The 12,241-nt window shown below is 52.3% G+C and overlaps 4 protein-coding genes across 6 annotated transcripts; 2 read left to right on the top strand and 2 right to left on the bottom strand.

Annotated features, from left to right (window-relative positions):
• Positions 1–846: 846 nt before the first annotated feature.
• On the bottom strand, positions 847–5,605 carry CNTD1 (cyclin N-terminal domain containing 1). Of its 3 annotated transcripts, none has more exons than XM_090044056.1 (5): positions 5,423–5,605; positions 5,237–5,312; positions 4,375–4,549; positions 3,320–3,482; positions 847–1,680 (listed from the first exon to the last, which is right to left on the bottom strand). In XM_090044056.1, exons 1-5 carry the CDS (start codon positions 5,601–5,603, stop codon positions 1,661–1,663), a joined length of 615 nt encoding a protein of 204 aa, XP_089900182.1. In that variant the 5' UTR covers positions 5,604–5,605; the 3' UTR covers positions 847–1,660. The 3 variants fall into 3 exon arrangements, with proteins under 3 accessions (XP_089900182.1, XP_089900180.1, XP_089900179.1); XM_090044054.1 differs by lacking the exon at positions 847–1,680 and adding an exon at positions 2,910–2,999; XM_090044053.1 differs by lacking the exon at positions 847–1,680 and having other exon boundaries at positions 2,910–3,482.
• Positions 5,606–5,655: 50 nt separating this feature from the next.
• On the top strand, positions 5,656–6,779 carry LOC149866720 (cytochrome c oxidase assembly factor 3 homolog, mitochondrial-like). Its single transcript, XM_090044057.1, has 2 exons — positions 5,656–6,115; positions 6,198–6,779. Exons 1-2 carry the CDS (start codon positions 5,809–5,811, stop codon positions 6,299–6,301), a joined length of 411 nt encoding a protein of 136 aa, XP_089900183.1. The 5' UTR covers positions 5,656–5,808; the 3' UTR covers positions 6,302–6,779.
• A 140-nt stretch (positions 6,780–6,919) lies between these two features.
• On the bottom strand, positions 6,920–10,723 carry LOC149866719 (serine/threonine-protein kinase WNK4-like). The gene is made up of 3 exons (XM_090044059.1): positions 10,452–10,723; positions 9,386–9,606; positions 6,920–7,871 (listed from the first exon to the last, which is right to left on the bottom strand). The coding sequence occupies exons 1-3, from the start codon at positions 10,472–10,474 to the stop codon at positions 7,846–7,848; spliced, it is 270 nt and encodes an 89-aa protein (XP_089900185.1). The 5' UTR covers positions 10,475–10,723; the 3' UTR covers positions 6,920–7,845.
• A 12-nt stretch (positions 10,724–10,735) lies between these two features.
• Positions 10,736–12,141, top strand: LOC149866718 (uncharacterized). The gene is made up of 2 exons (XM_090044058.1): positions 10,736–11,091; positions 11,187–12,141. The coding sequence occupies exons 1-2, from the start codon at positions 10,878–10,880 to the stop codon at positions 11,279–11,281; spliced, it is 309 nt and encodes a 102-aa protein (XP_089900184.1). The 5' UTR covers positions 10,736–10,877; the 3' UTR covers positions 11,282–12,141.
• Positions 12,142–12,241: the final 100 nt, after the last annotated feature.

Genomic DNA, 12,241 nt, shown 5'->3' with positions numbered 1-12,241 from the left:
CCTGAATTTTCTGTGGGGACAGATAACTGGATTAGTGGGGTATCTAGTACAGAAGATCCTAGGACAATAGTGCCCAACCTTTTGGGGCTCTAGGCCTTATGCATGGTGTGGGATGGGTCTTGATCAGTCTCTGGGTATGCTTTGGCTCATCCCCCTGGTCCTATGCACACCAAATTGGGCTGAGTCCACCTTTAGCCTTGTTGCCTCTGCCCTGGTCCTTGCATGATGGTGGGATCCGGTGCACAAAGTGATATCATCTGGCCTGTGGGGCATGAGAATTCAGTAGGGGAGCACTAGCTCTATTCATTGCCACTGCTTCTGCCTCCTACCCTTCCCAAATAATTTCCAGAGCCCTGTGGGCCAGATCACACTGCTCTGCAGACCAGAGGTTGAGAACCCCCTGCTGCAGGACATTGAGAGCTGTTACTCCAACAGCTACTATACAGGAAGAAAATACAAACTCATTTGCAGAGGTTTTATCATAAGCATTTTGTATATTCCCAAACCATGCTCGAGTCTTTTCTATGAGTGGCCTTGGCAATCCAAGCAGAGTTGTTGCTAACTTCTTCAATAGATACCTAAACCTGCAAATTTACAAAATCTAGCTGCTGTTTTTTCTTTAAAAATAAGAAAACCCTTTTTGTCCCAAATGACACTGCTACGCTCTCTCCATGAGAGAGATAGGGGACAGTCTGCAGAGGCTCTTACACAGCCACTATAGCTCATCAGAAAAGAGTTACCAAGTTCCTTGTTTGGTATGATAAAGGCTGGATCCTTTCCAGTAACATGCTGGCTTTGAGAAAACTGTTGCAAAAAAAATAAATCCATGTTTTCAGTTAAGTAGTGTGGTACTCCTGAAAACATTCCATCTGTCTTGCGTTGGTTTCAGTGGGTGTAGTGCCAAGACTGTGCTTTAGTATCGCATATAAAAATTCAAACATGCTTTGCGAGGTAATGCCAGTGATGCAGTTTAAATGCTCCACAACCTTTAAAAAAAATAAACCCCTACTTCAAATACTTTTTCATTTTGAAGCTTAAACTGTGAATACTTTTAAAGGAAAAGAAACAAATGGTAATTGTGATGCCACCATGATACAGCTTGGTAACCCTTTGCAGTGGACCAAACGAAGAACCTTTCAGTAGGAGAAAAGAGAACTGAGTTTTCACACTTAGTTCATTCTACTGGAGATTATTAAAATAGGCCTTTGTTAGACTTAAACACAGGTACCTGTCATCTTAGAATCAAGGTATCCTGTAGCTAGTTTGGCAGACATCTGGTGTGCTAGAGAGGTTACTTCCATATGCAGATGCTGCTATCAACAAGCATAGATTTGTTACAGGTGTAAGAAAGTTGTAATCTTTATTTTGGAAAGAAATTAGGGCCGGGGGAAGGGCAGTTATTTTTGCAAACTGGAGATAATTGGAGATTCTGCCTTCCTGATAATTTCTACCCAGTCTTATCCCTGACTTTTTTTCCTGTTAATCCTAAACTGAAATGTTCTCCCCTCAAAATAATTTCTCTTCACACTGTGTAAATAGTAATTTTTTCATTCTTGTAAGGCTTCTAACTGCAGTGACTCTACCTGATTCCAGTGTTCAGGGTTTAGTATAAAAGCACTTGTTCCAATAATTCCAGCTGCCAAGAGCATAAAATCTTCTTTTACAGATAAAAACTTTGCTCTACAAAAAACAAAACAAAAAAACAAACCAATGATGTGTGGTTTAAAATGAGGCTGGTTCTGTATTTCAACTAGTCATGTTTAACATTTGATTTTGTGTATGTGGGACTCACTAACGCAAGTAACATTTTAACAACATCTAGGTACAACCCTCCCCTTTAAGGTCACCTCATGCTGGTATTAATAGTTTCAACTAAAAGTTCAGTTTATGCACCAGTTTTCTTAAAGAAAAGATAGACAAGAAGAGTGAGTTAAGGAACATTCTCCCAGTCTCCTTTCATAGCAATGTTACTAAAGCATGTGGAAATGTTGAGTGAAGCTAGTTCTATCCAGAACCAACTACTATTAATACACTGCACTTTGTGCTAATTAGTATTGATGTTACAGTAATTTATCTTCAAAACTCTCCTTTTGCAAATACTAATTAATCTATGTCTGGGAGATTAGATACATACTCATTCTTTTAGAAACATCAATAGGGAGAAAGGTACTCTGATATATCCAGCATGACAAACATACAGTGTCAAAGCAGGACTGGAATACTATTTTCTATGAAAAGGAAGTCTTGTACAGAGACTGTTCTCAGCATTTCAAAGAATTTACTTAAATCAAGAAACTTCAGTCTCATGTTCTTAGTGCATAAAAATGACCTAACTGGTATTGCAAGTAACCAACTCATCATTTTGGCTTACAAAGCACTTTTCTCAGTTACTGTGCTGTCAAACTGCAGCAAATGTAAGTTAGAGATGCAAGTTTGTGTCCTTCAGCCTTTTTTTCTCTGAATACACAAAAGACTGGTATTAGTTCAAACTTGTCCTTAGACATGTAGACTTACATCTGGAGTTCATTTGGCGTTGAATTTTCAATAGAAGTCTTTAGCAATGTATTGTAGATAACATCACGCATGAGGTAAGTTAAATCCAGTAGATGCACACACATTTCATGCAATTGTTTTAAAGACAGTAAACAGCCATTATGTCCTAAGGTAAAGATTTTAGAGGGTCAGCTGTATCTATTTTGTGGCCCACACCAAATAGGAAAAATACTAGAAGCATTAGAATTGGTGCCTAAGCTTTTCAGCAGTGACTGCCATATCCTGTGAGAGCCTTAACTTGATGCTTCGTAAGAGAATGTGATTTTACTCAGGTCCTCTAAGGCATTAGTCAAACACCATAAAACACAAGTCACTTTGGAAAACGTATGACCTCATATAGCGGGGGGAGCGGGGAGTAAATTTATTACTTTTTTATTAGTGTTTTGCCAAATGAGTCCAGGAGCCAACTACATCCTGTGGAGCAGAAACGCTGGATTCCTTGATCTCTACAACAGAGTAAAGCTTATTTTATCATGTGTGGCAGATGACTCTCAAGCAGATTTTATTTTGAAAGGTAGAACAAGACCTAAGATTTACCCTAGTAAATGATACTAAATAGAATGCATCAAGTCTTTAGGTTTTTTTCCCCATTAGTAATGATGACTTGCCCACAGGGACAATCCTTTTTTTCCCACTGACACTTCATATATGACTTTATCTCTGCAAAACATTAATCTGACACTCCTTCAAATTCACTGTTTCCATATTTTCTGCTTTTTAGCCTTTTCGTTTCTACATATTTGTTTCCTGCTGTTCATGCCCTTACCCAAGACTTCCAGGAGCAACTCAACATAGGCCAAAGGAGTTGGCACATTGATCTGGAAGTGCAGACCCTTCAAAACGGCAAGTTCTGACTCCAGCAATTCCTGTTTAGTGAATGAATAGTCTAAAGACTGCAGAAATTTCAGAACTGTGTTATTGTTAACTATCTGGAAGAAAAAAAACAAGTTTATTTTGTGTTATTTTTAATACCTAACACCCCCTTTCCAGCAGTGAGATGCGTTTTCTCAAAACTCATGCTTTTAGTTATTAACATGACTTGCTGATATTTTCTGCTTCAGTTATGCCTGTCATTAGGTTTTATGTCTAATATGTCCTCTAAGCTAGAAGAGGAAACCAAGTTGGGTAGGTTTTGCCATAATATTATTGCTCCCCTGCCAGGCAGTACCAGATATTGAGATTCATAGAGGTCGGTGTCCTATTGGATGTGAAATCAGTGATTCTGCTTCTAGGTATCTTCTTGTACCTCTTATTTTATTTGCATTATATACACCTGTTGTGGAATAAAAATGTGGCTCTATGAAAGCTCGCTTCTCAAAAAGCATCCAAAGAACTAACACTAGCTAAATTAAAGCAGAGAAGCTTGTTACAGCATCTCTAAAAAGAAAAGGCCACGAAGCTAACAATGATTCAATATCACTCCAAAGAGTGAACAGGGCTTGTACACTAAGAAAAAGAACTTGGGTAAACTCTGAGTCACAGCAGTACCTTAAGTCTCCCACCACAATACTGGAGTTTGTGCTCTTATTAGCAACTAGATAACACAAGTCATGGGACTTTGAGCAGTAACTCTGTGGGTTGTTGCTTCTTTTCCCTAGTTTGTTGCAAAGGTGCCAGGGGTATTTTCTGAGTAAAAATTCCTTTCCTTAAAATGGATGGAGAGCTAGATCTACACCCAAGCTGTTGTTAATTCATGTCACTGCTGTCTTTGAAAACAGTAATAAGTTCTGTGACCTGGGGATAAGAGAGACTGAAATCTAAATGACAAATGCTATCCTATACTGCTGAAAGCTGCAATAAGGAAGTGTTTGGTCTGCTTACGCTGTAGTGGAAGGAAAGTTTGCTTGCAAGCTGGATGCAAGACGCAAGCCGCAGCATAAACGTGTCATGCATCTGTGCTTTCAAAGAATTCCAGCTGTGGCTGTTTTCTTGTTCACTGCTTTCCCCTGGCTCTTTAGTGGAATTATACATCTCTTGTACCTGCTTAATCATAAACCTGCAAGAAAAGTCCAGCTCTCAGGAAGCAACTGCCTCTTGCTAATGGAAAGAAAAACAGTTTGTGGGCATTAAGAACACTACAGCTAGAAATCATATGTACACAGACAGTTAAAAGGCAGAGAGAAGAGTATTCTACAGCCTGCAACTGAGCATTGCAAAATGAAGAGTACATCCTATTTACTGGAACCCAAGACAGATTTCCTTCTCCCCCCTGCCCCCCACTTCAGTATGGGGGAGGGCTCCAGGCTGGGGCTGTTGCTGTCTGACAGGGAGTGGGGAATAGATCGGGTGGTAGGGGGAAAGACACCCACCAGTGGTCTCCCCCTACTGCTGCCCCTACACACCCTCCCCTGCCACAGGAGCCACCCTGGTCCAGCCTAGATGAGGGCAGGGGAGTGCCTGCGGTTCCAGCTGCAGCCGACCCAAACCGGGGCCACAGCCACTGTATAGGGGAAGCAGGGAGCGAGTGGAAGGTAGGGGCAGGGGCTTTCCCTAACCACAGTAGGGGACGGCGGGGCGGGGGAGCGGGGGGATGCGTGTGCGTGGCAAGTTTAGGACAATCTTCCAATGCTCGAGCAGCAAAACCGGGAGGTGCCGAGGCCCTCCGTGTTCTTCACGCGCAGAATCACACTACGGGGGCTTCAATGGTGGCGAGGCAGGCCCGGCCCCCAGCGCGCGGCGGTACCTGTTGAATATCTCCGCCGCCTGGTAGCGGGCAGGGAGGTCCAAGCGCCATTTCTCCGCTAGGAGGAAGATCAGTTCTGCGGAGAGAAGGGCACTTGGAGTCCCCGCGGGAGGGGAGGGGCGGGGCGCGGAGAGCAGCGCGCTCCGGGCAGGGTAGGGCAGGGGCGCGGCCGGAGCCGTTGCTGACCCGTGGCGCGCGGCTCGCGGAAGCACCCCGCCGCCGCCGGTAACTCGCGCAGGCGCCGCTCATTGTCGGCCGCCAGGCGCAGTAGCGCCGCCTCCAGCAGCTCCGGGGCAGCCGCGCCGAAGGCCGGCCCCGGCAGCCGCCCGAACGCGCACGAAAGGCGGCCGCGGCCGGCCTGGGCCATCCTCACAACGTGTGGAGGTGCCACAACTCCTCCCTCCTCCGCGCTTCTTCTGGTCACGTGACGTGGATCCCCCAATTGCTGCGCGCCTTTCTTCCTCCCTCTCTCACACTTCGAGACGTTTTGCCGCACGTGGAGATTGGCCAGGCCTGGGAGAGGGGTTTGAGGATCGCGGGGGGGGGTCAGTCGGTTTTGGCCCTTACCAAAGATGGTGGCAGCGGCGCCCGGCGCCGGTGGCGTCACGCCAATCCCGTGCGGATGTGACGTTGCCACCCCGCCCGCCGCACTTCCGAGGCGGAAGAAGCGAGCGCACAGTATGGCGACGCCGTCCGGGCCGCGCGAGGACGCAGTAGCGAAGCGGATCGACCCCGCGCGGGATCCGGGCCTCAGCACCGAGCAGCGCCGCCTCGTTCAGAACGTGGAGTACGCGCATCAGCAGCGCGTCATGCAGCGCAGGCTCCGCGGCCGCAACGCACTGCTGGCCCTCGGCATCGGCTCCATCACGCTAGGCATTTGTATCCTGCCGGGACGGGGGTGCGGGGCTGGACGGCGGGCGGGCCAGGGGCGGTGCCGGCGTTTTCCTGAGCGGGCGCGCAGATGCCTACACCTTCTACTCGATATCCCAGGAGCGGTTCCTCGACGACCTGGAGGAGGAGGCGGCGGCGGCCCGCGCCCGGGCGGCCAAGAGTGCGACTAGCTGACCCGGCTTGTGGCGGCCCGTGCGCCCCCCCCCCTCGCGGCGCACTGAACCCAAGCGAGCGGCCGGTCCCCTGTGCCCCTTACGCAGCAGGCAGGGATTCCCTTATGGCCTGACCCCTGCAGTGGTACATGGGGGCAGAATCTGTGGGGATATTTTCAGCAACCTACTTCCCTAAGACGTTTAGGTTAGGGAGGGAAATTTTCCATTTCAGTCATTCATTTTTATCATCTTACTGAATCCGACATGTGCATACTAGTTAGTAGCACAGGGCTGTCCGTCTCTGTCCTCCAGCCTATGGACAAACCAGGCCACACAAGCTGAGATTTGTTTTTCATCCATCTTTGGCAGGAAAGGGGGGAGAACTGGAATGCATTTTTACAGAAGGAAGGATTGTTTGCTTTAGGATGCCCTTGTGGCCACTCTTGCTCTGCTGCTGGAGTTGTGCGGTCTTGGAGCAATAAAAGACTGCTTCCCCTTTGTTCACTCTACTTTATTCACAACCCCTCTACAAGGAAGTTTTTTTACATCATTAGCCTGTTCTGTTTTCTACCAGGGCAGAAGCAGAACTTCACATGGCAGCAGCATCTCACAGCTCAGCTGGAACAGGTGGTGAGCTGCATGGTAGCCTAGGGCTAGCCACACCTGGCTCTGGAACAGCAGACATTGTCTTCAGCATAGGGCAGAGTGTCAGGCAGCACATGGCGCAAGACAGGACTTGCCTGATACTACAACACACACAGGCATAAGTGTACTTGGGCTTTTTCTGCTGGCTTATAGCTCTGGGTCAAGGGCCCCCAAGGAGACAAAAGCATCCATCCACACACAATCTTTGGACTCTTTGAGGCTGGGAGCAAAGCAGAGGCAAGAGCTGCCATGAAGAGGGGGGATGTTGACACACACATTTCCATAGTCCCAGCCCTGCCTTCAGCAAACATGGCCTGGGGCAGAATGTGCCTGGGGAGTCCCTCAGAGACTGAGTTACATTTGCTGCTGCTGAAAGGAGGGGAGGTGTGGGGGAATGAAATGCAGTGGGAAAGGCTAGAGGGAGCTGACCTCTTTGCAGTGATCACCACAAGGAGGCACTCTGAACCAAGGTCTGGGGCCCTCCAGAGACTGCTGCTATGTGTGTGGAGTTGGGTCACTGCCCTGTTGCATACTTTTCCCTTTCTGCTGTGCCCTCCCCCATTCCCTTCAGAGCCAGGCTCCCCCTACTTCCCTGTAGCTCCTGCAGTCTGAACAAGGGGAGGGACTGTGCAGAGATGGGGCAGGACTGGGGGGCGGTAAGGTGGTTGATCACATGCCTGGAGCTTGACCTCACAGGTATGTGGCTCAGTTAGGACCCTGTGCAGCAGCACCGAGGCCAGGCACTATACAGACCCACAGCAGGGCTGGGGCTGAGACAGAGCCCAAAACCCCAGCCACCCCTTATCTGTCTCAAGGACCCATGGTCCAGGCTGCCTAGGGCCTGCACAGCAGCCCCATGTGCTCACCTCTCATTCATACAGATGCAGCCTTCTGATCTCCTTAAGCTCTGGCACTTTCACTTTATAGAAGCTGTTGGGTTTCAGACCCTGTGGAAGAGCAGTCACCCTCAGTCCAGCAGGTCCCTTCCCACAAGGGTCACCCACAGCTCAAAGGATTGCTTAGTGGTACAGGGCTCTCCTAGACTGGCCTAAGGGCAAGGGACATGCTCCCTCCAGGTCTCTGGGGCCTCAACCTACAGTGCTACAAGCTGCGCACAGAAACAGCTCCACTGGGAGGGTCTTAGAGGAAACACCTCCCTTACCCAATCACTCACCTTTGGACGTGCCATTTCCCTTTACCACCTACAGAGACAGAGCCTTTCACCCCCCTGCAATGACTGAGCTCAGCACAACTGCTCAAAACCACACCAGAGCCAGGACTGCTTCCACCCACCAGTGGTGAGGCCCTCCTTCACCTCCCTGCACCCCCAAGAAGTTTGCACACATGGGGGCAATTTAAATTCCTGAGGCTTGTGGCTTCCATTTCCCAGGCCAGCAATCAGGGAACAAACCGGCCCTGCACTGGATCCAGCCAGCTCAGAGTGACTGAGGAGCTGAGGGCACAGAGCCAGATGGGAGCGGCTAGAACTGGCTCCTCCCCACAAGCACGTCTGCAGCTGCTGCCCATGCACAATGCCCACTAGACATGCTGGGGAACAGCTGGTGGGCAGTGGATGGAAGCCAGGAGCACAGCAGGGGCTGCAGAGACAGCATTGCAATGGGACGGGAAAGCAGAGGCTTATCCAGGAACAGCAGAGGCCTCCAGGTAGTGCAGACCACCTGCAAGGCTAGGACAGGGCAGCCTGGAGAAAGCAGAGGCCAGATGCACCCCCAAGAGCAATCCTCTCCACTAGCCCCACCCCTCAGGCACAGGCAGCCAAACCAAGCTAAGGGGACAGATGTAACAGTCTTAGACCAAGTACCTGAAAATGCACAACTGTTCCTGGCACAGCCCCTGGGGCAGGAGAGACCTCTTGGAAGCAAGGCCATCCAGCACAGGGCAGTGCACACCAGTGTCAGGGGCTCCAGGCAGCAGAGACAGTGCTAGGGAGAGGGCCACTGAACATTAGGGGTGCTCAGCTGCTCAGGGGGCTCACTGCAGAGGGAGGGCGTATCAGCTGGCGAAGGCTGCATGTGCAACAGAGCCAGAGCCCAGGTTACTGCAGATCCCTTGTGCTGCCTGGCAGGACCCTGCTGCCTGCCTCCATGTACGGAGCAGCTTTCCAAGGACAGGGCTGTACAGGGCTAGGCAGGTGCCAGGGCTAGCCAGACTCCATACAGCTGCCAGCTGAGGCACACATCCTCCCGACTTTGGCAGTTATTTTTAGCTTCTTACATAACTTGTAACCTGTTTCATGAGGTCCGGTAGCTGGAGACCTTAAGCCCAGCAGGCTTCATGCCCTCTTGATTCAAGCCAAGGCTCCTGTGCCCCCAGCCAGACCACACACAGCTCCTTGGCATGTTTGGGACTCAGCTGTGACAAGAGACACTTCCCCTCCAGGGACCTGGCTATGTGCACAGCCCTGTGCTAGGGCATCAGAGGAAAGGTCTTGCCCACATACCTATCACGCTTTTGGCAAAGGAGGCTCGCTTGAGTGTGGCCAGGCCCAAGTCCCCAATCTTAACAGAGCCTGTGGGGCCAGTGATGAAGATGTTGTCACACTTGAGGTCACGGTGGATGATGGGAGGTGAGCGCGTGTGCAGGAAGTGCAGGCCTCTGAGGATCTGCCGGCTCCAGCGCTGCAGGACCTTCAGCTTCATCTCCTTGAACCGCTTCAGGTAGCTGCAAGGGACAGAAGAGGCAGCTCTGAGCAGTGGGCACTCCAGATGGGCTGTACCTGCAGGGAGGTGGCCTGGGGCAGAGGTTGGGGACACCCTGATGGTGTTGCCAGGCCCACCTCCCAGGTGCCTGTATGCCCCTAACACATCGCTGCCCTCTTGACTGGGAGTCACCCAAGTGACCAGAACCGGTGAGGAGCCCATTTGGGTACCGAGTTGCCTCAGCCTGCATGAAGAACGTTGTTCTCCCACAGGCTGCAAAAAGCAGGAGCCAAGCTCCAAAAGCACCAGGAGCAGGCCAAGACACCAGCGTGGGAAGCCGAGCCGCAGCAAGTAGCCGGGATGCAGCATGAAGAAGTGAGATTGTACAGGCAACACCACCAGCTGCTGGTCAAGCAGAAAGTACCACACTCTGGGGCTGCAGACCTGGGCACATGGGGCCAAACCCTGTTACTGAGCACCCAGCAGAAGCACTGTTTTGCTGCACTCTCCACCAGCTCCAGGGCCTCTTCCCATGCTCAACTGCAGCTATGCCTGCCCAAGGGGATGGCAGACTCTGCCCAGCACAGAGTGGGCCTGGACAGATTCTGGCAGAGATAGCTGGAAACATGTCCTGCTTTGTGCTGGGCCTTGCTCCACAAGCCTGCAGCACGGCCCATGTTGCTGGGAAGTCACACGCAGACACACGAGCTCCCTGCTTGCCCACCTCCCCACGCTGTACATTTCCTCACCCTGACACACAATGTATGCCCCCACCTATCCATCACCATAAAACCTAAGACTCCCTCTCCCCACATCCCCTTGCCCCCCCAACACCTCATTACCTTCCCCCAACCCTAAAATACTCACGTTTTTAGGGTGCCAGATGTCATGAGCTCAGTGACCAGCGCAATGCAGACCTGACCCTTGACACACGACTTCCAGGAGTCATAGAACCGGACAATGTTGGGATGCGGAGAGAAGGGCACTTGGACTCCCCGCGGGAGGTGATCGGTAAGCGGCGTCTTCCGTGCTCAGGGCAGGGCAGGGCAGGGCAGGGCAGGGCAGGGCAGGGGCCGCCCCCCCCCCACCCTCAGCCCCTCAGGAGCCCGGCCGGGGCAGCCCCCAGGGCCTCCCTCGCTCCCGCTTCAAAACCTTCTGCCGCACGTAAAGCCCCGTGATTGGCCAGGCCTGGGAGCCGGGTTGAGGGTCAGGGGGCGGTCGGCAGTGACGCGCGGATGTGACGTTCCCGGCTCGTTCGCCGCACTCGCAAGGCGAAGGGAGTGGGCACGGAGGATGGCGGCGCCGTGGGGGCTGCGCAAGCAGTTGGTGGCGACGAAGGCGACGGCGGCGGCGGAGCGGATCGACCCCGCGTGGGACCCGGAGCTCAGCGCCGCGCAGCGCCACCTCGCGGAGAACCTGGAGGAAGCGCAGCGCGCCCTGAAGCGCGGGCACGGCGCCCGCAAGGCGGTGGTGGTGGCCTTCCTCGGCACCCTCGCGCTCGGCTTCTGTATCCTGCCGGGGCCGGGGCCGGGGCCGGGGCCGGGGCCGGGGCCGGGAGCGGGGCTAGGGGCCGTGCCGGCGTTTTCCTGAGCGGGCGCGCAGACGGCTACGTCTTCCGCTCGCTGACCCAGGAGTGGTTCTTCGGCGACCGGGAGGAGGCGGCGACGGACGGGACGGCCAAGAGCGCGACTAGCTGACCCGGAGCGAGGGGAGCAAGCAGGGCTTCCCTTGCGGCCAGCCCCTGCGGGCCGGCGCCGGAGTCTCCCGGGACCGCTGGCTGCATTGTGGCAGCCCCGCTTCACCCCTGTCAGTGGCAACACTGTGCGCCCTGGCCTCTGGGAGGGTCACTATGGGCAGGTTGGACTGGGCCACCAGCCCTTTTCCCTGGCACCGTTCCTGGTCCCTTGCTGAGCCACATCTGCCCGGTGGTCCCCACACAGAACCCAGGGTGGGCATGGTGGTGGGGCTCCATGCAGCTGCACAGGGGGACTGGGGGCAACCCAGCTTTGTAGAGAAAGGGGCTTGGTTGGGGCTTCCCAGGATGGGGTGGGGATGACCAGCCCAGTCCTGATCCAGTTGTATAGGGGAAGGGGCTTGGCTAGCAGAAGTGACCCTGTTGCACTGTGGGGAAAGGCCACTGTGAGAACCGCTTTTCTGCAGGGAGGTTGCTGAGGAGCTCTTGTCCACGTTGACCTTTTCCCAGGGGAAATTCTGGCAAGAGGAGAGCTAAGCCAGGTGCTGGCACATACCACTGCCTTCTGTATCTATAATAAATGCTTCTGTGAAGGGATTGCAGGTCGTTGTAGTTCATTAAAGCAGCTGCTGGCAGGCATACAGCTGGTGTGGGGGAGCAGCATCTGTGGGGACATTTTCAGCAACCTACTTCCATAAGAGGTTTAGGTTGCTAGGGAGGGAATTTTCCTATTTCAATCATTCATTTTTATTATCTTACTAAATCCAACATGTGCATACTAGTTAGTGGCACAGGGCTGTCCTTGTCCTACTCCTCTCTCCTCCAGCCCATGCACAAACAAGCTGAGATTTGTTTTTCATCCATCTTTGGCAGGAAAAGGGAGAACTGGAATGCATTCTTACAGAAGGAAGGATTGTTTGCTTTAGGATGTCCCTGTGGCCACTCTTGCTCCGCTGCTGGAGTT

Source organism: Crocodylus siamensis, chromosome 4 (genome assembly GCF_052110815.1).
Source record: "Crocodylus siamensis isolate JL-2025a chromosome 4, ASM5211081v1, whole genome shotgun sequence".
Taxonomy (NCBI): domain Eukaryota; kingdom Metazoa; phylum Chordata; order Crocodylia; family Crocodylidae; genus Crocodylus; species Crocodylus siamensis.
This window is presented reverse-complemented; position numbering and strand designations above follow the sequence as displayed.